The following is a 26,285-nucleotide window of genomic DNA, read 5'->3' on the forward strand; positions in this document are numbered from 1 at the left end:
CAGCTAGCATCGAAAAGAGTATAATGTAGGTGGCAGGTGAATCTCTCTAGGGAGCTCATTCCACAGCCGGGGTGCCACAGCAGAAACGGCCCTTCTTCTGGTAGCCACCTGCTTCACTTCCTTTGGCAGGGGCTCGCAGAGAAGGGCCCCTGAAGATGATTTTAGGATTTGGGCAGGTACATATGGGAGGAGGCGTTCCTTCAGATAATCTCACCCCAAGCCATTTAGGGCTTTGAATGTTAATACCAACACTTTGAATCATGCCCAGACCTGGACTGGCAAAGCAGCAGTAGCAACCTTTGGTCCTAAAATTCCAGCACTGGAGAGAAATCCCACGTAACACAAAAGTGTTGTGCAAGGTACTTTGAGGGATAAAGAGCAAAAGTGTTTGGACAGGAGTATTGCTGAAAGATCAAAAGCCTTTATCTGTCATGTGGTCTGCAGGAAACCTATGCCTCTCTTTTTAAGCTGATGTAAAGGTGAGGAGCTTTTGCTAAGAACATCTCATGTGCAATGCCCCAAACCCTTCCCTGTTTGGATCCATCATGATCTGAGACTAGAGGCACTCTACACTCTAACTAAAGCTTTGGATTACTAAGGTTTGCTATGAAAAGTCCTGTGAGGCTTTTCATAGACTTGAACTCTCATTTGCTGTAGATTGTGTGTCTTTGTTTGTCGTCAGCTCTGTGTACCAGCAGACTGAGTTTGATCTACGACTATTGGACTTTCCTCTGCCTGGACGCACAAGGCATGGAGTTACCCATGCAAAAGCAGTGGCACAGAACTCCTTACATTTGTGGGTTTACCTTTCCCTTGATCTTGTTTAGGCCTTGACCGTGTTGCTGAGTTTCCAAAGTATAGAACTAGCTCTCTTTGGGTGGTTTGTTAGACTTTTCAAGAATTGGCCCCTTTGATTGCCTGAGGGATCATGTCAGGAATCATCCCCCTCCCTTCGGCTATGGGGTGGTATAAAAATATAACAAATAAAACTGTTCAGGTTTGGAACCCAGATATGGATGTCCTTCCCTTGTGTTCAGAACCGTGGAGATGGCAATGGGACAACCATGTTGATGGGGATCTCATCGTGGTAGTAGTGATTAGCTTTTGACTGTTCTGGAATTTCTCGGAGCCTATAGCAAATAGCCTACGGCAGAATGTGTTCTTGCCTGAGGGACTGGGAAACCTGACAGAAAAAGTAGGTGAAAGAGCCACCAATTCCTTGTACTCACTGGAAGTGCCACAAGAATGGCTCCTGGGGATAGCGCAACGAAGCACCAGTAAGGAGCTATTATATGAGTTTTCTCCCCATTTAGAAAAATGATATATTGAAAACTAATAAATGAAATAAATAAATAAATAAAAGATCTGTCATGGCAGTCCTGTAAGGATGCTGTTGTTAAAGCAAAGCCTCTTTAAACCGAAGAGAAGATTTTTTTTCTGAAGGATTTGGACAAACTTAAATATTTACCACACACAAAACCTTGCTGTTCCTTTCTCAAGGACTGGCAGAAAAGGTGGCGGAGGAATTTAATTATATGAATCCATGCTCTATCTGCCTTGTATTTCAGTAAAATTAAATATTCACAACTCATTAAGAGAATATCATCAGTTTCATTTGATCAAGTGGACTCTAGTTCACAAACGTTTATGTTATAATTAATGTGATAGCCTTTAAAGTACCACGAAACACTTTGGTGCTGTAGAGCCATCAAGGAACCGTACCGTGAAATCAAGAAGAAAGGACTAGCAGCTAGCCAAATGGTCTTGAGTAGCTCACAAGCAAAGCATGACCGAGACAGTCACCCCTTTCTTGTTTGCTCCTAGCATCAGGGGTTTACTGCCTCCGAATATGAAGGTCCCTATCATGGTAGGTAATCACTGTCAGACTTACCTTTATGAATCTGTCCAATCATTTGAAACAAAGACACACACACACTCCTGTGCTATGCTAGCTATCACCATAGTACTATTTTTTTACTATGAAAGGCAAATTGCCATCATCTGGGGGCTCACAGTGCCTGCAACAACCCCCCTTGGGCCCAAAATCCCCCCATACCTGTCCTTTTCTGAGTTTGCTGTTGCTTCATCAAGCTAGGGATGGGTCCTTTCTCCCCTCAGAGGTCATTGGAACCGACTGCCCTATGAGCAGAAGAGGAAGTGAACTATCACCACCTCTTTAAACTGTTTTAATGGCATATAATTGTTCCTATTGACTTGATATAAGCCTATTCTGGGAACCTTGTTAGCTGAAAAGTAGGATAAAGATGCTTCAAATAAAGAACAAATAATTAAATAGGAGGGAGGGAAATAACCTAAAAAGATTCTTACTTCCAACTTATTTCTATTATTATATTATTGAAATTAAAACAGATATTAATGCTGGTCTTTAAAAATGCCATGAAAAATCCAAATCATAATTGTTCTGGCACTTTAACTATGTGGTCTTTATTACTGCTGCATGGAAGTCATTGATGCTGGCATAGACTGGTTGGTTTGTTCTGCATGTATGTATTTGGCTCCAAGTAATACTTTGAACTGCAAAGTCTAAAATGCAAGCTAAATTATTAGCGACAGTTTCAAGGCAGCTCACGAATCTTGCTATTCCAAGAATCACCAGCAGCTGCCAACCTCAAACAGTTCCCAGGAGCAGCTGGAGAGGGGCTTAGTATCTACAGAGCTCCTGGAACTATTGATGTTTACATGCTCTTGTGCTCCCAGGATTTCACTTAGCTAGGGCAGCAGATTTGAAGCATTAACATAATCAGTTTATAAACAACTAAGGGTACATTTTCATGGGAAATCTTCCCATATGGTCTTGTGGCTTGCAGGAATCAGGTACACATCTAGCACATGGTGTCCATTTCCTGGCCAATGCTGCAAACATAGGTTATAGTGTAGCACCAATATGGGTAGTATAACCTGCACCATCATGGGACATCTTTTCTTCTCCACTATATCCTGCCCCAGGTCCTTTGGACACACAATTAGAGTGATGTATAAATGCCAAGTATCAATGCATCACCTTTGCTGCTTTTTTTAAACAGGACTTCCCGTTGAGTATTGAAGTGCCAACTTGAGAACATAAGATGCTTCTCTGCAGATGTTTCTAAGGATAAAACCAAGCCATACATCCACAGCAGGAAGATGTGAAAAGCATTCAGATAAATTGTAGCCAGTTGAGGGAAGGAATGTTACTTAATTTCCTACCAAAAGCAGTCTTCAACTTGAATAGTCTCCAACATATCTCAGTTAAATTTTAAGTTGATTGTGAGCTGAAATTTATTAGCAAATTTTATACAGTGGAACTCAGATTGGGTGTGAATATTTCACTAAATCAGTAATAATTGCACTACTGTACACACTTACTAGTTATCCATATTCTGGTAACATCTCATCTGAATTACAATGCATCATTATACATAGGGTTGCCTTTAATAGTAGCCCACCCAGAGACTTCAACTGGTCCAAAATAAGGCTATGTTGGCAGGGACTGGTCAATATAACTGTATTACGGCAGTGCTTTGTGATCAGTACTGGTTGCCAATCCATTGCTGGGCCCAATTCAAAGTGCTGGTATTAACTCTGGGTGGATAATGTATTCCTTTGTGTTCTATATAGCAATGTGACAACCTTGCATTGCGTGGCCTCTCCAATCCCACTCTGCAACCTTTTCCTTTCTCTCCTGATATGTGTACCTAAAGTACCGTATTTCTTCGATTGTAAGACGCCATCGATTGTAAGACACACACTAATTTCAGTACCACCAACAGAAAAAAAATAAAACCTAAGAAACACCCGTGATTCTAAGACGCACCCCATTTTTAGAGATGTTTATATGGGGGGAAAAGTGTGTCTTCGAATCGAAGAAATAGGGTACTACCTTCATGCATGAGGCCCCTGAAATCATATGCCATAATCAAATGCCACATGGCCCTTTGTTGTTTTTGCTTCAACAAACTAAAAAGAGCTACATCTCTGAATAAGTTCAGCTGATTTTTTAAAGTGTATCAAGTGTTACTGTTATGTTAGTCCCCAAAATTGTGACTAATGGTTTTTCACACAGTCAGCATGCTTTGCCTATTAAGAATGTGGTATCCCCCACCCCCATATTTCTTGTTTGAAGCAATGGTATAGGTCAGTGATCTTCAACTGATCCAGACCTGAGACCCACCTTTCAACCTACAACATGGGTCCCAATTTCACAATTGCCCACATGGCAGCAACAGCTTTGCTGTGAGCCTTCTGGACTGATCTTGTGATGCACTTTTGGGTTGTGACCCACTGGTTGAAGACCACTGGTAAAGGTCATGATACACATTAGAGAAAAGGAAAGGGAAATATTGGTAGGAGGGATCTCTTGCTTCCCCTCCCGCAATTCCCCAAAGTACTCCCTACAAATTTTGTAATGTAATGGGTTTCTTGATGTTTCATTTTATATCTCTCTTAATAAAATGAATTGCTTTTACATCTAAACGCAACTATTAATTTTTAAGTGGCTATTGCAAGGTCATAACAAAACCATAAGCCTAAGAACTGGTCTTTCCGTTGCATTTATTATATATTCGTAAACCCTTTTCTCTAGAGAAATGAATCAAACTGGATAAAGAACTACCAATAAGTTACTAGGGCGTAGGGAGATCACAATCTTCCAAATTGTGAAACAGCACTAAAGTATTCTTCAAAAACACTGTTTGTGGGAGTGCAGAAAGTGTAGCCAACTGTTCCTCTCACCACCCCTGCAGTCTCCCCAAATCTCCTATGGAGGGTTGAGGGAACTCCCAGAGCACATTTGGGGAGGTACAGAGAGGAGGAAAGGAAGTCCCTTGCATGAGAAGTCTGCTTATGTTACATTGGATGACACTCCAAAAAACTAGATATGAATGCTAAATGGGGCTGTCTGTCTCACTCACACTCACACTCACTCACTCACACACACACACACAGACCATGCCAAAAGAGTTCTTGAATTAAGAGCTGTTTCAAAAGTTTGGGATTTCATGAGTCTGCTGTTCAAGGTTTTAAAAAATTCTCGATGGACACATGCCTGTCCTTGGTCATGCCTGAAGTATATAATCTGGTTTTATGCTTTCTATGGTTTTAAATTTTGTATATTTGTTTTTAATATTCCATGTTTTAATCTTTGTAAACTGCCCAGAGAGCTTCGGCTATGGGGAGATATATAAATGTAATAAATAATAATAATAATAACAACAACAACAACAACAACATATTATATCCTGTCCATAACATATACTGACATTCATACACATATAAAACATTTGTTAGTAACATATGCTAACATCATGTATATCCTGAATTAAATAAAGGAGATCATGATACATAATTACTATTTCACATATCTGCTACAGGTAGAATATCTCCAGTGTACATGAACTCATGATTTTAATAAATAAAAAATAAAGATGGGAAGAAGGATAATCACTCATAGATTCTCTTCATCTCTGATCACCTCTGGAAATGCTACCAGTTTACCTTACACATTTATCTAAGATTTAGCATTTAATATAAATAAGTCCAAGTGTTAGTTTGAATAAGGCATGCTTGGCTTTTGCATCAAACAAATTTAAGGTGGGGGTGTACATACATGTACATACACAAATAGAGAGAAATCAGGTTCACATACCAACGAGTTATTAAAATGTTATTCATTCCTTTTTACATAAAATCATACTTAAGACACAATTTGAAACAACTATGCCTCCGGAGTGTCTTTAAAGGAATTAATAATATGCCACTGAATGCTTACATAATATATTTAAATGTGACAGAAAAAGGAAAGGTCATTGATATTTTAATTAATGTTGTGAATACCATTTGATTAGCTTCCTTTTCAAACAGTAATCAGCTTGGCAGGTTTGAAAGTGATATTTTTGGCAAGTGGTTATACAACACTAATAGTAGGCAATTACCTGTCACAGAATAGAGTACCATGGTGTAGTAGGAAAAGTACCTCCAGGCCCTCAAGTACAATTAAAAATAAGGAACCAGTGGTCTTTAAGCATACTGGCATAAAAGAAGTACGATGAGCGATTCAGGAGGCGGAAAATGCAACATCCTTTAAAAGTTACTGAAAACATACCTTTTCACACAGGTGAAAACGTATCTCTTTTTATATTGCCTTTTTTACCTTTAAACATTTTAAATTTATTTGGAGACTTGTTGTATTTTATGGTTTTAATTGTGCACTGCCCAGAAAGTCGAGGGAAAGTATAAAAATGTAATAAATAAATCAAATAAGACAGATTCCATTACAGAATTTAGAATCTTGAGATGTTGTTTAATTGTGCTGGTATTAACATTTAAAGCCCTAAACGGTTTGGGGCCAGGTTATCTGAAGGAACGCCTCCTCCCATATGTACCTACCCGGACCTTAAGATCATCTACAGGGGGCCTTCTCCATGAGCCCCTGCCAAAGGAAGTGAGGCAGGTGGCTACTAGGAGGAGGGCTTTCTCCGCTGTGGCACTCCGGATGTGGAACGAGCTCCCCAGAGAGGTCCGCTTGGCACCTACACTGTTCTGTTTTCGTCGCCAGCTGAAGACCTTTTTATTCACTCAGTATTTTAACACTTAATTTTAACTTAAATTTAAATTTTACTGTTTTAACTCTGTATTTTAATCCTATATCAACTTTGCTGTGTGGTTTTATCCTGGTTGCGCTTTTTATACTGTATTTCGTAATTGTGTTTTAAACTGTTGGGTGTTTTACTGTGGTTTTAATTTTTGTGAACCGCCCAGAGAGCTTCGGCTATTGGGCGGTATAAAAATGTAATAAATAAAATAAAATAAAATAAAATAATTACCTGGGTTTTTAAAAAGTGGGATAAGTTTCTGCAAAAATAAACCCTCAGAACACCTACCACTGATTGTTGGTTTAATTTGTTTGGCTGAGTGTTTCGCTTTAACAGACACACACACCAAACAAAAATCAATATAAAGGTGGAAAGCATGATGTATAATAGAAATGCTGAACTAGTTAAAAGGGTGGAGGGGAGTTTCTCCCTGCCAAGCACTGTGCAGTCTGGAGGAGGTTAGTGGGCAAGGATACTGACATCATCACCCTGCTGACATCTCTGAACTCTATGATCAGAGTTTGGAGAAATCAGTGGGGATTCTTCTAAGGGGTGGTGCTTGGAGGAACCCAAGGAGGCTCTGAATCCCTGATGTATAAGCTGAAAATTAAATCATGACTGTAGCTCTAATGGATGCGCAAAACAAATCTCTCTTAGCTTTCCAGTTTAAATCAATTTATACAGACTATAAGTCAGCTCTTCTGAAATGCCTCAGGCAAAAACGCAGCTCTATGTGCCTTTGGCTATTGTGTGAATTCGAGTTCAAATAATGGAGAATATTCCTGGCAATAGCAAAAAAGTATCTGAATGGTCTAGCACGAAAAATCTCAGAGGAGCAACTTTTATTGCTAAAACTCTGCCACATTGCCCCTTATGAGAAACATCTCACACTTTTGTCACATTACAAATTATTATTTTGGGCCTCAAAATTCAGTAACCAAGGGAAGAATAGTAAAATTTAACAGATGCATATCACAATGAGTCATTCTTGCTCATAGCTTCAGACAAATCGTTGCAGATTAGATTAGACAAATTCATGGAAGATAACCTTATCAATGGATACAAGCCCTAATGGCTACATGCTGCCCCCAGTAGCAGAGACAATATGGGGTGTTTCAAGGACACAACACATATAAATTAATGTTTTTTAGCCCAGAATACTCAACTGGGATTTGCACATCTGTTACTGAGTGAGTTCTGTCTATACAGCCACTGTTTTCTCGCTTGGTCAAGTGAGCCACAGGCCTTAACTAGACTTAAGGATTATCCCAGGCAAATGGAGGGGGTCGACCCTGCCTGCTCCAGGTATCCCGTGTGTCATTTCGATGTACAGGGGTGATCCCAGGGTGATCCCGGGATATAGGCCTGGTCTAGCCATGGCCACAGACACAGCTGTTCAAGGAAGAGAAACAAGCTAGTCAGATGGAGCAGGAGTAGGCCTTCTTTCTCTAGTACTTGCAGGGAATCCATGATAAAAAAACAAAAAGAAAGGGTAGAAAGAACTGGAAAAATTTGCAAATCAAAAGGAGAGGAGGGAAGGAGAGAGGAAACAAATAATGTAGAACAGGTTAGTTCTCTCCCTTCCTTTGATGGGAGGTTCCAAGTTCAGACTAGCAGTTTAAGAATTTGTTTTGAAATGCTTAACAGCTCTTTATAAGACCATTTAACTTGCTATTAGAAATTCAACAGTTGCATTATGTGGAGATGGCACTAATTTTTGGAGGATAACCTGTCATGATGGCTATGCTACTTTCAGGATCAGAGTCTCTGAATACCAGTTGTTGGGGACCTACAAGCAGGAAGCCTATTACTCTCATGTCCTGCTTGTGAGTTTCCCATAGTCACCTGGCACTGTGCAACAGCGGATACAGGCCTTTGGTCTGATCCAGCAGAGCTCTTTTTATATTCTGTCTTCTTGTGGTGAGGAGTCAAATTCTATTATAATTGGGATACAGAGATATTCTCATTTTTAAAAATAGAGAGTTATTTATTTTTAATATATTTGGGGGGGGGGTATTCTGAGAGTCATAAGGAAGGATTTTTCATCATGAACCCTCAATAAAAGAAAGTTTAGGTTATAGCTTTTCCAAAACCCTGTGGGCAGGAAGTTTCACAGTGATCTAGCTTGTAAAACTAGACTGTAGCCGATGAAACTCATGCCACAAAAAAGTTGTTAATCTTTCACATGCCACAGAACTCCTGCTACATGAAAAACTGGAAAAGTAGATATTATATAATGTTTTTGTAAGAGGAAAAGGTTAGCCTTAAAAAATAGAAAGGGGAACAGTTAAAAATCAATTTCCATGAAATCAATCATGGATGAGAAGTTAAAGTTATGGGCTCATTAACTTAATAAGGTTAATAATTGTTATTAGTATGTAACTTCACTCATTCTGATGCAGTTGATGCTTGAAAATGCATATAAATGTTGTTGTAGTATCATGGTGGAATTGAATATTACAGCTGACTACTAGAAAATAATTGTTCGCTAAAAAGGTCAGCCAGAATGTATGAAGCCCTGCAGTGCTGGATAGAGATAGAGGCAGAGATTGACCCAGTTCACATGTCACAGCAACAACTCCTGGGTTATTTAACCCAGAATTGTGTGGGTGACTGGACAATTCTAAGTAAACAACCCATAGTTTCTGGGTTTACAAGTCACAAAACAATTCAAGAATGGGTCGTTCCTGAGTTGTTAATGAAATGTGGAAACGGTTTGTGTACTATGCTCATCCCTGGCAATTTCTGTGTTAAAACAGCCCGGGAATTGCCCACTGTGATGTACAAACCAAATCATAGACATTTTTGGGGGGTGGGGGGAGGAGTTAAAATTGAAACGCTTTGGATGCGGTGGGCTTACTTTTAAAGGTAAGTCTTCCACCCGCCCCCATCCAGTTTTTATTTTTAATCAGAAACAATGTGTTGCTGCCACTTGAAGCGGCAGCTTCGCTACCTTCAGCAGCTTAGTGGCACTCCCTCTGAAATTTGCATTCCATCCCAAATTTCAAAGGAAACCCTACAGGGGCTGCTGAGGACAGCCAGGCTGCTGTGTGAAGTGGCAGCAAAGCTTTATCTCTAATTCCCCCCTACACACACACACACACACACTCAGCCACCTCTTCTTCAAAGCTCAGTCCATCCCCGTGTAAAGGTCCTTCAGTTTCACCCATCTCACAGAAATTGCTAATATTTCTAGCTCACATGACCTCCGCAAAGAATGAATCTGCAGGACAGAGCAGGAGGACAGGATAGATTTTCGGCTCAGCTTGAATATGTATAGATGGAGCAGACACTCCTGATACTTGTCAACAGAACAGACAACCAAAAATTATACATACCTACTTGTAGTGCCAATTTATGTGGCAACTCCTCTGACTCTGCAGAGCCACTGAAAACTTAAACACATCCTGTTCTCTTCCACTGCTGTTCCCATGGCAACAGCTCTCTAAATCACAGAAAACAGGTCAGATTTTTAGAACTACCCACAGTTTCCCCCACTAGTTTTATACTAACCAACCTGTTTAAGATCATAAGAGGACTGTTGCCATAGCAGCTGCTGGAAGCAGTAAAAAGAGAAGAACTCCATTACGTTTCAGGGCCACTGCAAAGAGAGGCAGTGGCCTACATATCCGTCACATCCTCCTCTCATCAAGTTTGCCCCACTGCCTTTTCAAATCTCATCTGTAACCACTTTGATATCTTGTGTGCAACTCTTAAAATTTCTCCCATCTCCTTTTCAGTATTGAAGTTCAGGAACTGTCAACCACCCTGAGGCAAGGAGTGGCTTCCCATGCCCTAATTATGGGATAGACATTCATATATAAATAAGGGGAAGATAATAAGATCATAAGGCAGGAGTCCTGATTACGGGATCTCTGTAAATGCATCCAGCCAAACGTGCTTACAGACTCCTCTGCAGATCTTTGCCCTGAATGTGTGAAGATCTAGAAGGCTGCTGGGTACAGGGTACATTGGGGGTGCAGCTTCGTTGCACAGCCACAGCCCCTACACATTCAGCTCTACTTGTGAGCAGTCAAATACTTGCATAGGGCTGATGACACCTTGAAATTGCAATTCTATTAAAAAATAATTAATATGCTAGAGTTCCGCACAACATTTTTTGTAGACACATAGTGAGGACCACTCAATATGAGTAGTTTTCAGGACGTTTCCCACTAGGGCTGGTCTCCTTTGTTCCCACTTTCGGGTTTGGCTGAGTTTGGAGGGAGTGTTTCAGGTAAAACACCGAATGGGAAGAAGAGGGTAGCAATGCAAACTGATTCACAGAAGAGAGGAGAGTTCTTACATTTCATATTTATATATAAATATTCTGTTTGTTTGTTTGCTTTTTAAAGCCACAAGCTCTGCTGGTTGGTTTGGCGGTGGCAGTGAAACTCTGGCTTGCCACATCCTTTCCTCCTGGTCTAGTATGTAGAAATTGGTACATCCTTTCCAGAGGCACTCTGGCAAGGAAGGGTAGCAAGGGTGGCAGGACAGAGCTGTTGCTATCACACTACCTCAGCTGCCTGCAGATCAGCAGTTTTTCAAAGTTTTTTTTAAAAGAAAAGAAGCTTCCCGCCACCACTTTGCCACCATTGTTTGTTCCCACCCTCTGACACCATTTTAAGGGTTGAATCACAGTCTCCCAAATGGCACCAAAATAAAGTGCTTTTGAATAAGGCGGCGGATTGGGAGTGGCCGCCTCAGTCCACCCTGTTGTATTTTTCAGAATACACCAACACGGAAATGTGATTAGCCACTCACCCACATACCTTAAAGATCTGGAGTGACAGCAGATGGAACATAATAGTTACACCATCTTCTCTTCTATGTGGAGGCTCCTGGCTTTTGGGAGCCAGAGGGAAGGACAGCTTTTGAAAAAAAGTATTTTCAAGGCTGCATTAAAGACTGGTAAACAATGGTTTCCAGTCTTCCAATGCACACTTACGGAGAAGAAAATATACTAATCTAAGCCTTTAACAGTATAAGGACTATGTAACTACAACCACTAAACTATTGGTACTACCATGGTATAACAATTTACATATAGATATTATGCCTACAAGTGTGTGCATTCAGGAAACACTTTCAAAAGATGATTTGGAAGAATATTTTTAAATGTAAAGAGGATACAAAACACAGCACATACAAAAAAGCAGCAACTTAAATAACAAAACCAGCTGGGAAACATGAACAATGCACAGGATGGCCTAACACAAGTTCACATAAAATGGAAACTACCCACTTTCAGAACTAGGCTCATGCTAGACTGTTAGCAGCTTGCATCCCAAAACCCGCTTTCTCCAAAGTGTAGGGAAAACTCTTCACATCTTTGGTTTAGTTACCAACATTTCAAAGCTGTCCCTGAAAGTAGAAGGCTACTGAGCGATACACATGGGTTGTATTAATATGAACAATTAGTTACCAAGGCAACAAGGATAAATATAACTGTGCTGTTTCATCTCACCATTATCACCATTTTCTTTATTAATATAGTCCTTAAAATATTCATGAATTATAAACCTATTATGCAACTAAACATATGTAGGCTGGCCACTAGCCTTTACAAGCCTACTGGCTATGGTATGGTTTGTTGAAATCTGGCTTGTTATTGGCCTAAGTCACATGTAATGGCAACCCATGGTGTGGATTGTTGAAATTCCCTCCTGAAGTGCATCATGGAACCTCCACCACAGGAGGAGATGCCCACTGACTCCACATTAATAGCACAACTAGAAGAACCAAAGAATGGCAGAGATGGGCCCCCCTCCTATTATATGAGTCATGTGTTCGATGAGGAGAGCAGATCAACTTTCTATGGATTTCTCCAAGGTGCACAGGAAATATCGCTTTCCAAGAACACTCGAAGTTTTCTTTCTTTCATTTAATTTGATTTGAATTTAATTGATATAACAAATCTCAACTATTAATCAATTCTTTCCCCAAAAAAATCAATCAAAAGTAGTACAAAATTACTTTAAGAACTACTGACATCTATCATTTTTAAAACCAGTGAAGGAGCTGTGTTGTACCCTGCCTCAATCCGGAGGGAGAGGCAGGTAACAAATAAAATTGTTGTTGTTGTTGTTGTTGTTGTTATTATTATTATTATTATTATTATTAGCTTAGCAAGTCTTTCCATAAGGTACCTGGTAGTTCCCGGTAGACAAGTTGCATTTTTATTTGTATTTGCAAACTCAATAAAATGATGCCATAAATTATAAATTATAATTATAAACGTTATTTTCACTTTGATGGAGTCTTGTGCTCTTTATTTGCTTGGTTAACTTCTCCATCAATGCAAGATTCCATAATGTATTAGTTCAAAGGGAGAGGTTTCAATTGGTTGGTCTCAATTCCATGCCACCACAATTTCCAATCTAGCTGCTACCCACATAAATGATAGTAATTTGCTGTGAAGGAACCGTTTATTTATTCCCTCATAGATTGCCAAAAGACCAAATGTCAGTGAGAAATCAACCACCTGTTTTGTTATATATTTTTTCAGCCTCTTTGCAACCCTGCAACCAAAATTAATTCACCACTGGGCACTGCCACCATATATGGAAATAGGTTCCTTTCTTCCCACATCTCTTCCAACAAGTATGATAAATATAGTTTAGTTTGAGAGGCGTCATATACCATCCATGTACTACTTTCAGAGTAGTTTCCCTAGTTTTTGCTGAAATTGATTTCATTGGTGCTGTACTCCATATCACATACCAATACATTTGTTTCATTTTAGTCCATAAATCTTTTTTCCATACTTTCTTTCAAAGTACGTTTTCTGACATTAGCTTTGGTCAGTGGTGACTGCCTTTCCTATCTTAGTCTATGTCCATGTATTATTACACAGTTCTTATTTAAATTCACAGCAAAGGGACCATAGGAGGAAACTGTCCCTGGAGAGGAGGAAAACAAGGGAGGTCATGGCCAAGCTGCTTGTCAAACAGCATAGCCACAGGATGCACCAGCACTGGAAGTACCACTTACTAATGCATAGTGAGCAGTGAGGCTGAGAAAGAAAACCACAAAGAACTTAGACTTTGCTTTGCCACCCAGTCAGCATACAACCCCTTCACCATATTCAGAGGCATTGGATGCTACAACCCATTCCTCCTATAGAATCATAGAATAGCAGAATTGGAAGGGACCTACAAGGCCATCAAGTCCAACCCCCTGCATAATGCAGGAATCCACCCTAAAGCATCCCTGACAGATGCTTGTCCAGCTGCCTCTTGAAGGCCTCTAATGTGGGAGAGACCATGACTTCCCTAGGTAACTGGTTCCATTGTCGTACTGCTCTAACAGTCAGGAAGTTTTATAATAACTCCCCAACATGTACAGCAATATTCTACCACCACCATCAGTACATTATTGTGCCCAAATGCCATACCAACACCCTTATGTACAATCCCAACCTGAACATTTACATTCCACCCACAAATCCCAGCTCAAAGATGGATTCTTGGTCTGATCCAGCATAGCACTTCTTACGTTTTTTTACCAATCTTTACAGCAACAGTATGAGGACATTTCAGTGGCTGCAGACCTTTGTTTTCATCCAGGGGGTAGGGATGGGGGGAGGGAAAGTTACATAGGTACTTGAAATTATCAGCAAGGACACAGTCCTCTGCCAGCTTGTCTTTTGAAAATGTCTTGTCTGTTGCTTCTCTTTCTGGCCTTTTAGCTTCTTGCACCATGTTGTTTTTGATGCAACGCTATAAACTATGGATTAACATTATGTGCAAAGCCCTGAGTTTGCACTCTTTTTTTCTTCTTCTTGTGCCACCATGATGAGATTGGAGGCTATAACCTCTGTTTTTAAACTTACCAGGAGTTTCCCATTATGTCTGAACTTAAGAAAACAGTGGACAGTTCAAGCAAACCAAGTAAGTTGTCACATTTAGATTTTGTAATGCTAATTGAACACCTGTTGTCTGCAAAGTCATCATTTTAAGGAATTATTAAGCTTTAAATTATTTGTTGTAGATAGTAACAGATGGCTTTAAAGAAAATGTTCAAGGCACTAAAAATGTACTTTAAACAACAGTGTAATGGTGACACATGATCTACATGTTCTGTGTTTAATGCTAAACAATCTGGATACCAGACCTATTTGAAAGTATGTTAGCAAAGGCACAAATCTTTCCATTGGCACCGAGGAAAAATATATTTGCCTTTTCTATTTTTCTGAGTTATCCTATCCAGAAAAAAGAGTTACTTCACTTAACACTTAGATGCTGTTAAGCTAATTGACTCAATCATCACTAATGAGGCTTTAAGTTATCTTTCCAAATTAAACCAATTCCTAGTACTAATGCCTGTGTTATTAGCCATTAGGGAAAGTTCGTTCTCTCTCTCTCTCTCTCTCTCCCTCTCCCCCCCCCCCCCATATGGTCTGATCCAGCTGCTAAAGCAATAATGCAAAAATAATAATTGTATTAAAACTGCTCCTTAGGACACACAGACTTCTGAATGATATATGAAAGCCCAAAGTCAACAAAACAAAACAAAACAGAACAATGAATATAATGAACTGTAGGTCAGGGAACTGAAGTATGAACTCCCACCCTAATCCAGTTAGTGGCCCTACAGGTAGGTACACATTGCGACCTGGATTGGGAACATTAGCTGCAACTGTACTGCATATGCGGTTGCCCTTTCTAATCCAGTAGCTAAAGCTGTGTGTTGATAACCCTTTTGAAAAAGCTAAACACTTGATAACTGGCTATACGGGAAGGGAGAGCTAGGAGTTGGATCTAGCTGATCAGCAAAATTTTAGCTTTTACAAAAGTGTCACAATATACAAATCTGTAGTATGCCCACACTTTGAAAACTGTGTACAGACCTGATCACACCCTTCTCAAGAAGGATAATGTGGAGCTGGAAAAGGTGCAGAAAAAGGCAAGGTTAGTGGCCTGGAACCCCCTTCCCTAGGAGAAAAGGCTCTTTATTATATAAAAAATGTAAGTTAGTAGGGACATGATAGAGCAGAGGTCCCCAACGCAGTGCCTATGGATGCCATGGCACCAGCAGGAACCTCCAATGGCATCCCTTCAAAAAATGTATTTTTAGTTTTAAAAAGTCTTCCTTCCAATTCCTGAACCTGCCACTGATCAGCTGTACAACAGGAGTTGCTTTTTGTCCCCACTTTTGCCCTCTCTCTATCTCGCCTCACTTTTTGTCTCCCCACACTTCTTTATATTGCTGTCCCTCCCTCCTAGCCCCTAGTCTCACTCTTTATCTCCTTTCTACCCCTTTGCCTTGCTATTTTCCCCTCCCTTCCAGCCTCTAGCCTTGCAATTTCTACCTCCACCATCTCTTTTGACTAGCTAGCCTCTACAGCAGCTTTTATATGTCTAGACACATTCTCCATAGTGTGCATTTTGTGCTAGTGCTACAGCAGTTTCTCAAATGTGCCCCAAAGTCCCAAAGTTTGGGGACCCATGTCATATAGGTCTATAAAATTCTGGATGGTGTGGAAAGAGATTTTTATTTGTGTGTCTCTCATCCTACAAGAACCCAGGGTCACCCAATGAAGCTGAACAGTAGGAGATTTTTTCTTATTTATTTATTAAATTTATATTCCACCCCATAGCCGAAGCTCTCTGGGCAGTTTACAAAAGTTAAAAACAGTAAACATTAAAAAGTATACAAAATTTAAAACCATCAAAAATATAAAAACAACAGTATCCATTTAACAACAACAGTTCTGGAGTCCATTAAAAAACAAACCAACTTAGCATATGTTGTAAAATGCTGTTAGATACTGTTTATTCAGGATAAACAAAAGGAAGTGCATCTAGACACAGCATTTGACTAATTTATGGAATCAGCTGCCACAAGATGTAGTGATCTACATGTAAGTCACTAGCTCACGTGGCTTTAAAATGGTGTTAGAAAAATGTGCCAAGGATACCTCTTATCAATGGCTACTAATCATGATGGTTATATGATATCTCCATGTTTGATGAATAGCAGGCACTTGGGAGCAAAAGTAGAAGATGACTATTGCCTTCATATCGCTGCTTGTGGGCTTCCCAGAAGCCCATCTGACTGGCCACTGTAGGAAACAGGAAGCCAGACCTTTGGTCTAATCCAGCAAGACTCTTATGTTCTACGGTTACACGTAGAAGCAATCTGTAGGTAAGTTTAGAATAACTTTTCTAGAATAACTTCTTTATTCACTGTTTGCTCCTGAAAACAAACACCCAGAATAGCAGACTGGAGATAAGTTCAGAATATATAGACAACCTAATTCTTACCTATAATGAAAACACCCTAGGCTACCCTACTGGTAATTGCTCTTTTTCAGCAGATTCTAGAATACACATTACTTGGAATTCTTTTATTAATTTACAGCAATAAGGAGATGAGGAGACATCAACAAAATACAGCCTTAAAAGGCAAAGGAGCATGCAGATAAATGCATTTTGGGGGTTTTTTAGTCCATGTATTATCCTCATGGGCCAATACTCTGGTTCTTTTTCTTGACCAACCCTCATATTAGTTAGTTGATCCGGGGGAATTGTTTGAAACTCAGCATTTTGTTATTTGAAGGAATTATTACAGCAACTTCCATATAAGGAGTGACATGTATTTACATATATCTTGCCGAAAACAATTACATTATCCTGTACAGCTAGAATCATACTGAATGCTGGTTCATTTTTACAATTTGGAATTTAAACTGCAAAGCCTATTCTTTAAGAAGATAGAAAATTAGTCATTCCTAGTTGCATTCACTAATAACATCCTTAACTGGGTCCCATTAAATCAAATTTCAACAAAAAAGATAGAGCAGAGTTCTTCACCACTGAAAGCTATCCATTATTCATAATTTTTATGAATTATTTAGAGACTGTACGTCAGCAATCTAAAAAATTAATGTCTACTTTAGAAAAGTATGAAATGCATGCTCCACAAGTGATTTATTCTTCAGCAAGTGACTAGCCAATGCTATCTATAACATTTTCCCATTGCATTTTAATCTGAGAAATGAACCTGCATTCAAATACTTTATAGAAAATATATAGAACTTTCTCAGGCTATACTGTATAGAAGAATTGTTACGATGTGACCCTTCATAGGAAGAGCCACAGAGTGCAGCAATGAAAATAATTAAAGAAGGCTGTTGTACTTTCATTCAAGAAGGTCGCCATCTCAAAAATAAAGGTATTATTTAATCATTATACTTCATACACTGACTTAACTCAACCTTTCCATATGTAGCCTGAATTTAGACTTTCATATAGTTATACTTGTCAATACAAATAAATTATTAATCAGTAAAATTAGCTAAAACTTAGCAAACTGCCTTCTGCCAGCTCACAGCCCTTCCAAGTTATTTATTATGTATTATATTTTTATACCGCCCATCAGCCAAGGCTCTCTGGGCAGTACACAATTAAAACCATTACATATAACAAGTATAGATAAATTTAACAGGCAATATAAAACCAGCTAAATTAAAATTCAGGGAAAGCCTGTGTGAAAAGGTATGTTTTCAGGAGGCATTTAAAAGATGTTATGTTTTCCGCCTCCTGAACCGCATGAAGGAGGATTTTCCAGAGAGTGGATGGCGCTACAGAGAAAGCCCACCACCAAGGTTCTTCATGGCAACATTCCGTTCGTTTCGGAATGGCCAGCAAGACCTCCTCTGAGGATCGTAACTGTCATCCGGTTGCATATAAGGGAAGGCGGGTATGCTGGTCTCAAGTTGTTAAGGGCTTTGTAGGATGACAACATAGCCTTGTATGTGGCTCAGTAGCTAATAGGCAGCCAGTGCAGCTCTTTTAACAGAGGTTTTATATGAGCAGAGCTAGGTGTCCCTGTGAGCACCCTAGTTGCTGTGTTCTGCACTAGCTGCAGCTTCCAAGCCACACACATGGGTAGCCACACATAGAGCACATTACAGTAGTCTTATCGTGAGGCAGTGCATGAATGACCGTGGCAAGGCTATCCCTATCTAGGAACGGCATTGTGATGTCATAAGATGTTCACAAACATTCAAACTTCTGATAGCAAAGGGTCAGACGCATCCTTAATTCAGTGGTAGAAAGAATGAAAAAAATAGGTGAATCATAGGGCAGGGGAAAGACTACTTTATAGAAAAACATCAGAGAACCATGTTAGGACATACTAGGTGCTTCTATCTGATTAGGAAACACCTTCTTTGGGATCACTCAGTTGTATCGAGTTGTGTCCCTCTGACAACATAAAGTACTTTGACCCAGTGGAGACATCTGTGAATGGGGAGTGAGGAGATGATTTTTGCATATTCCTCCTTTCGTCTGAAGTCCCTGCACTATTTCTCACACTGTTCCAAAGGTCCCCCCAACCCCTTGGTACATGGGGCTGTAGAGAAAAAGGAGAGTAAGTGAAAATCCCCTTCTTCCCCACCCCTTCTGTTAACAGAAGCCTCTGATGAATCAAAGGGCCTTCCATCAGTGCAGGGGACACAATTGGATATAACCAAATGTTTCCAAGGAGTTTTCAATAGCTCATGCCAGTTCACAGACTGTTTCCTAATCCATACAATCCAGAAAAGAACAATCTAGTAACAAAGCTCCCATCCACAGACATACACAACAGGGACTGCCGGAATATGGCTTATGTTTAAGAGCATTGGGGTGGGGGTGGGGTAAAAGTATCAGATTGTCTCCCACGTAAAAGAGGGACTCATTCAAAGACAGGACATCAAAGAGAGCCTAGGCTACTTCTACTTAGCAAGACTCAACCTCCTATTAAATGATGTAATGCTCCAATGCAGGGAGAAGGGGCCACTGGATTGCAATAAACAGTATATATAACAGGATTTAGCAATAAGCTTGAAAAAACAATACGCTTGAAAAAAAACTAGCAAAACAACAACAGTAAACTGCATGCTGGGATTATATCATCTTGACATACGGCTATATTTTGAGGAGATGGATGCACTCCTAGGAATCCTGTGCATTATGTTTGTCCCATTTAGAAATACTGCACCAAAATATACAAATACCATGTTACAAAAATGAACTATACGGAAGTACTTACAAAATCAAAATCGCCATCTTGGGGAACCTTCCAGTTATCAGGAAAAACATTCTTCGATATGTGGTAGGATTCATGCATATTTTGATTGCAGTTTTCATGGCCTTTATTCTTGGAATCTTGTTTATCAAAGTAGTCCATAAATGAAGGCCGCTGAGCCTGCGGTGATGTAGCATTTCCTAGTTTGAAAATTAGAAGATGTTAGTTAAAACTAAAAAGAAAAGAGCAGTGTGTTCAAAATAAATTGTGCTGTCCAAAAGTTACCATTATTTATTTATTAAATAAGAAACCCACATAATCCTCCTCCTCTCCATGTTAGCCTCACAACAACAAACCTGTAAGGTAGGTTGGGCTGAGAGTATGTGACTGGCCCAAAGTCACCCAGTGGGTTTCCATGGCCGAGTAGGGACTAGAACTTGGATCTCCTGACTCCCAGCCCAACACCTTAGCCACTACACGGTACTGGCTCTCACATTAACAACCTAACTAAGTGTTAATCTTTGTTTCCTAGAAAACAGGCTAACACAATAGGGTGACAGGACAAAGAAGCAGAAGACATATAATCACAATGACAGAAACATACTGAAATACTGTTGTAAACGGCTGATGGCTCAGTTTCATTAACTCAAGATACATTTCTACTACATAATTAACCTTAGTTTAGCTAGGACAACTTCCTCAAGAAACTCTGGGAACAGTAGAATTTAATGAGGCTGCTGTACTATATTCAAATTAATAATTATACTACAAACTTATTTTATAGTATTTTTTCTGTCATGGCTTCTCTGGCTTCTCTCAATGAGTTCTATGGCTGCCAAGATCACCTTATTATTATTATTATTATTTATTTATATAGCACCATCAATGTACATGGTGCTGTACAGATTACACAGTAAATAGCAAGACCCTGCCGCATAGGCTTACAATCTAATAAAGTTGTAGTAAACAATAAGGAGGGAAAGAGAATGCAAACAGGCACAGGGAAGTGTAAACAGGCACTGGGTAGGGTGAAGTTAAACAGTATAGAGTCAGAACAAACTCAATATTTAAAAGCTATAGGGAAAAGAAAAGTTTTTAGCTGAGTTTTAAAAGCTGTGATTGAGTTTGTAGTTCTCAAGTGTTCTGGAAGAGCGTTCCAGGCATAAGGGGCAGCAGAAGAAAAAGGACGAAGCCGAGTAAGGGAAGTAGAGACCTTTGGGCAGGCGAGAAGCATGGCATCAGAGGTGCGGAGAGCACGAGCGGGGCAATAGTGTGAGATGAGAGAGGAGAGATAGGAAGGAGCTAGGCCGTGAAAAGCTTTGAAGGTCAACAGGAGAAGTTTATATTGGATTCTGGAGTGAATTGGAAGCCAATGAAGAGATTTCAAAAGTGGAGTGACATGGTCAGAGCGGCGGGCCAAGAAGATGATCTTAGCGGCAGAGTGGTGGACAGAGACCAGCGGACTGATGTGAGACGAAGGAAGGCCAGAGAGAAGAAGGTTGCAGTAGTTCAACCGAGAGATAACCAGTGCGTGAACGAGAGTCTTGGCAGAAGAGACAGACAAAAATGGTCGAATCCTGGCAATATTATACAGGAAGAAACGACAGGATTTAGCTACTGCCTCGATATGAGGAATAAAGGAGAGTGAGGAATCAAATATAAAGCTAAGACTACGAGCTTGTGAGACATCCCTATTCCCAACCCGCAACACAGAAATATAATTCTTTAAGAGTTCAACAAAGAAAGAGAATGACAAAGAAGTTTAAATATATGTAATAGATATGCCTTAAGAAAGATTCCGACTTTTTTCACCAAAGCTAGGTGGGAAAGGAAAGTACTAAGTTTGTAGCACAGCACGTCCTATACTATACAAAGGATTAATCAGGTGCTTGCAGAGAAAATTATAATGAGTTTCAGCGATAATTCAGGTTTCTTTGTGTTCTGACCAATAACTCGCATCACCAGTTCCCGTTTGTGAATCAAAACATCTGGAGGGTAGAAGTTGCCCACCCCTGATTAAAGCAAAGCCCATGTAAAAACCTGAAGGGGGTCTAGATCAGACAAAATGCTTGAAGTCTATGTTTCTTCTCATGGTAACTTTTCAGTTTTTCACATGGGCTGGGATGGCCCTCCTATGAAGCAGTCTAAGGAACCTGCATCAAGCGGCAGTGTGGAAGGAGCACAAAATTGCACCACTCCTCCTCACTCTACTACAGCTTCCTTGCCAACTCCAAAGGATGCTCTGGAAAGCCCCGCCATCTTATCTCCCACTGTGGCATTCATTGCAAGAGAGCAACTGCCAGGGCTCTCCAGAGCAACCACTGTCCTCTGTTTCCTTCACCGCATGCCCTCCTTACTTTTACCACCATCACATCAGCTCTATGGAGAGCCACATGGCTGGAAAAAGGTCATGCAGCAAAGATGACAAGGTAACAGGCGCACAATACTATGGTGCATATTCTCTCCCACCTGGGGCAGCGAGACAGCTTGTAACAGGTCTGCACGTCGGCACTATTTCACATCAATGGTTCCTCCCATAAGAACGTAAGGGTGAAGATACCCCCTTCACCTATGGAATGTAAACATTCTGAAGAATTCCTTGCTAACACCTATGCCATTTTCAAAACATTGCATTAAATGTTTTACAGAATCCTGATTGGGAATTACCCCCTTTCATGCAGGTTTTTGTCACTTCTTGAATGTAATACCATTTATAAGAAATATTAAAACCAACTCAATCCCTGAAGTCAACCTACTGGGTAATAAACCATTTTATGTTTAGATTAGATTTTATGGTGCAGCAATACATGAACCAACTTGGCTTTATATTTGATTCCTCGCTCTCCTTTATATCGAGGCAGTAGCTAAATCTTGTCGTTTCTTCCTGTATAATATTGCCAGGATTCGACCATTTTTGTCTGTCTCTTCTGCCAAGACTCTCGTTCACGCACTGGTTATCTCTCGGTTGGACTACTGCAACCTCCTCCTCTCTGGCCTCCCCTCATCTCACATCAGTCCGCTGGTCTCTGTCCACCACTCTGCCGCTAAGATCATCTTCCTGGCCCGCCGCTCTGACCATGTCACTCCGCTTCTGAAATCTCTTCATTGGCTCCCAATTCATTCCAGAATCCAATATAAACTTCTCCTGTTGACCTTCAAAGCTTTTCACGGTCTAGCTCCTGCCTATCTCTCCTCTCTCATCTCACACTATTGCCCCGCTCGTGCTCTTCGCTCCTCTGATGCCATGCTTCTTGCCTGCCCAAGGGTCTCTACTTCCCTTGCTCGGCTTCGCCCATTTTCCTCTGCTGCCCCTCATGCCTGGAATGCTCTTCCAGAACACCTGAGAACTACCAACTCAATCACAGCTTTTAAAACACAGCTAAAAACTTTTCTTTTCCCTATAGCTTTTAAACTTTGAGTTTGTTCTGACTCTATACTGTTAGCTTCACCCTTCCCGGTGCCTGTTTACACTTCCCTGTCCCTGTTTTGCATTCTCCTTCCCTCCTTATTGTTTACTACAACTTTATTAGATTGTAAGCCTATGCGGCAGGGTCTTGCTATTTACTGTGTTATCTGTACAGCACCATGTACATCGATGGTGCTATATAAATAAATAATAATAATAATAATAACTCAGGAATCTTAAAATCATTTTTCAAACAATACAACAAAATCATAAAGTCCAAAAAGTAATTCTAAGTTTCGTTTAATGGGGGAAGGGATCATAGGCTCATGAGGAAATTGTAAATGAATTGCTCTGACACATGTTACTGGGTAATCTTACAAACTATTTAAGTGATCTTTTGGAATACAAGTTTGCTAAGAATAGCTAGCATTGCTACAGGAAGGAAAAGTCATGCCTCACTAACTTCTTGATATTCATTTCTATTACTATAATAATACACAAGAGAATTGCACTGACATCACTTGATTAGATGCTCAGAAAATGTAGAAGTTTCACATTAAAGGATAATCTCTAACTTGCTGAGTGACAATATTTGAAGAATTGGCACATTGCTACTTTACTTTACCTTGAGAGAAACTAAAGGATTTATTTATTTATTTGAGAGAAGAAAATCTATGCTTCTAGCTCTAACACTATTATAATAGAAACAAGAGACATTTTAAGAGCCCCTGCTCCTAAGCTGAAATAGGATGGCTAGCTTTCCCCAAAAGCTATAACATTGTTTTGAGTCCTGCCAAGTATAATTGGAAGGGGCCATAATTCAGAGACTTTTCACAAAGGTGGTCTTGGGTTTAATCTGTGGCATCTCCACTAAATGTATCCCAGGTTAGCATGTCTCGGAAAGATTTCTGCATGAGACCTTGGAAAGCAACTTTGCCAGAGTAGACCCGGGGTCTATAACATGGTGTCCATGGGCACCAATGATCCTGCCTTGATGTCATCATCCATCCGTCCCCACCCCCGTATTTTTTTTAGATTTGTATTTATTTTTTAACTGAGCAGCTGTCATGCTGCAAAGCAGTGCTAGACCCCAGCACTACCTTTATTTCCAAGCATGTCTCTGGGCTTCAGGGGCATTCTTTGAAAAGAAAAACGGTGAGAGACTGCAGCCCAGCATGCCAGGGAAAAAGCAAAGGGTAAACTGGGGTGGTAGGGAGTATCCTGTGGGGCTAGAGGGGGTGGGGAGCAAAGGGGGTGCTTTGCCTATGCTCTTGGTGTGTTTTTCCTTTTGTGTAGGTGTGTTAGCTGGTTTGGTTGCTTGATTGTGTTGTGTTTTGTCTAGGTTTTCTTTATGGGTGTGTTTTGCTTGGGTTGGTTTTGCTTGTTTTTGATGTCAATGTGGTTGGGTGTTTTGCTGTGGGTGGGTGATTCTCTGAGCATCACCTGTTCAGCTTCTGTGAAATGAGCATTTTGTTGTCTCCTTTGAGAGGAAAAACATGCTATTTGGCATGTTGCTCAGCCCCCACCTCTGCCCTGTAATTAGATTCTTGTCCATGTTATTCGTCGCAGCTTCATTATTATTATTAACTACATTTCTATACCACCCCAAAGCTGAAGCTCTCTGAGCAGTTTACAATAAAAGTTAAAAACATTAAAGATTTAAAACAGGAGGCAAAACTTGTGTTGGAGCAAAAACGTGGGTTCAAAAGAGTGGTTTTGTGTTTTGAAGCCCAGTTCCCACCTTCCCTGCCTTATACTTGGGGACAACTTAGTTTAAGGGAACTTCATATATTCAGGCATTCTGAGAAAAAAAATGACAGTTTGCTTGGGGAAGTCACTACTTTCCCAGTCAAGGAAAACGCATATCCAAGATAAATAGTATGAAGCATTCCTGTTGGCAAGAATCTTCCAAGTCAAGACAGCTTATCACTTTTGTGTCCCATCATCTTCCTGACAGAACCACCCCAGAACTAGATGAGATCTCAATTATTATTATTATTATTATTATTATTATTATTTATTTATTTATATAGCACCATCAGTGTACATGGTGCTGTACAGAGTAAAACAGTAAATAGCAAGACCCTGCCGCATAGGCTTCCAATCACTGGCCCTAGTGGGGGGTTTGGGGGGGGGCAAGGGGAGTCAGCGTATGCCTGAGACCACCACCCAAAATGATGGAAGCCACATTGTTGGAAAAACCAAACTGATCTGAATTGTCCATTCTCCCACTCCAGGATCATCCCCCAGCACTCCAAAAGCAAAGGCAGCAGTGTGTCTGGACAGAGGCATAGAATCAGAGGCACAGTGCTCATCTGGCAGCACCACAAATATTGCTGAGCCCTACTTGTTAGGAGGAATCATGCTTGGGATCAGGACCCTAATGACAAGTCAGGAAGGCTGTGGTAGCAACATCAGCTATAAAGCTGCTCAGCTACAGCCTAGCCACTGCTGAAACAACATTGCTCTTTGTGTGCTCCCATGGACAGCTCCCATGCTGGCACAAACAGAACAACTGATTAGAAATACAGGAAAGATCCTAGAATTTAGATGCCACAATGCCTTTGGTCAGCTTCCAGTAGTCTTGTGCATCAATCTTGCTATATGCTGCTTGATGCCTTAACTGGAAATGTCACTTTCAAGCACAATGAACGGGTTCTCCCAAGCTCATCCAGTGTCATCTCCAGGGAATAGCTTCAGCAGAACCAACAGTAATAAGAAAACACTCCTTTGGGCTTTCCCCCTATCTCTGTATGGCAGCCCTGCAAGGACTAATCTGTGCAGTATGTTTAAAATATGCCCCTTCTGTTTACTCTTCCTTATCCTTGATCTCTTGTCTACGCTCATCCAACTTCCTGCCTTGCTACCCTCAGCCTTCCAGCAATTCTGGTACTATCTTCTGCATTCATGTGTTACCACTCCCATTTGAGTTGCGATTCTAAATTAACTTACTATATACTGGCCCCAGCCCTGTCAACGTTTCCAGTGCTAACATTCAAATTCTTTGATGGCAGAGAGCATAGCACAACACAAATGTGTTTACTACTGAATTGTGCATGCATTCCTGTTATCTAGAATGATTTCCTCCATTCCTTCCATTTACAGACAGCCTGTGCCTTGAGCTAATACATAATAATAAAAGGACAGGCTAAAGGAAGGAGCAATGAGAATAAATGGCATGCAGAAACAGATGCGTACCAGAACTGGGGAAGCACAAAAAAGCATAAAAGGCTAGAAAGGGGGTGGTGAATGACAGTTATCAAGGAAAAGTG

At 40.3% G+C, this 26,285-nt stretch overlaps 1 protein-coding gene across 2 annotated transcripts in view; it reads right to left on the reverse strand.

Moving 5' to 3' along the window:
• Window positions 1-26,285, reverse strand: part of STK3 (serine/threonine kinase 3) — a 144,015-nt gene that overhangs the window by 36,028 nt on the left and 81,702 nt on the right. Inside the window, exons 10-11 of one of the 2 annotated variants that reach the window (XM_063130988.1) lie at window positions 19,632-19,807; window positions 8,436-8,525 (exon numbers count right to left, since the gene is read on the reverse strand). In XM_063130988.1, coding sequence (XP_062987058.1) covers window positions 8,436-8,525; window positions 19,632-19,807 — 266 coding nt within the window. The remainder of the gene's footprint in view (window positions 1-8,435; window positions 8,526-19,631; window positions 19,808-26,285) is intronic. The other variant, XM_063130989.1, reaches the window with a different exon arrangement.

This window comes from Elgaria multicarinata, chromosome 7 (genome assembly GCF_023053635.1).
Source record: "Elgaria multicarinata webbii isolate HBS135686 ecotype San Diego chromosome 7, rElgMul1.1.pri, whole genome shotgun sequence".
Classification (NCBI taxonomy): domain Eukaryota; kingdom Metazoa; phylum Chordata; class Lepidosauria; order Squamata; family Anguidae; genus Elgaria; species Elgaria multicarinata.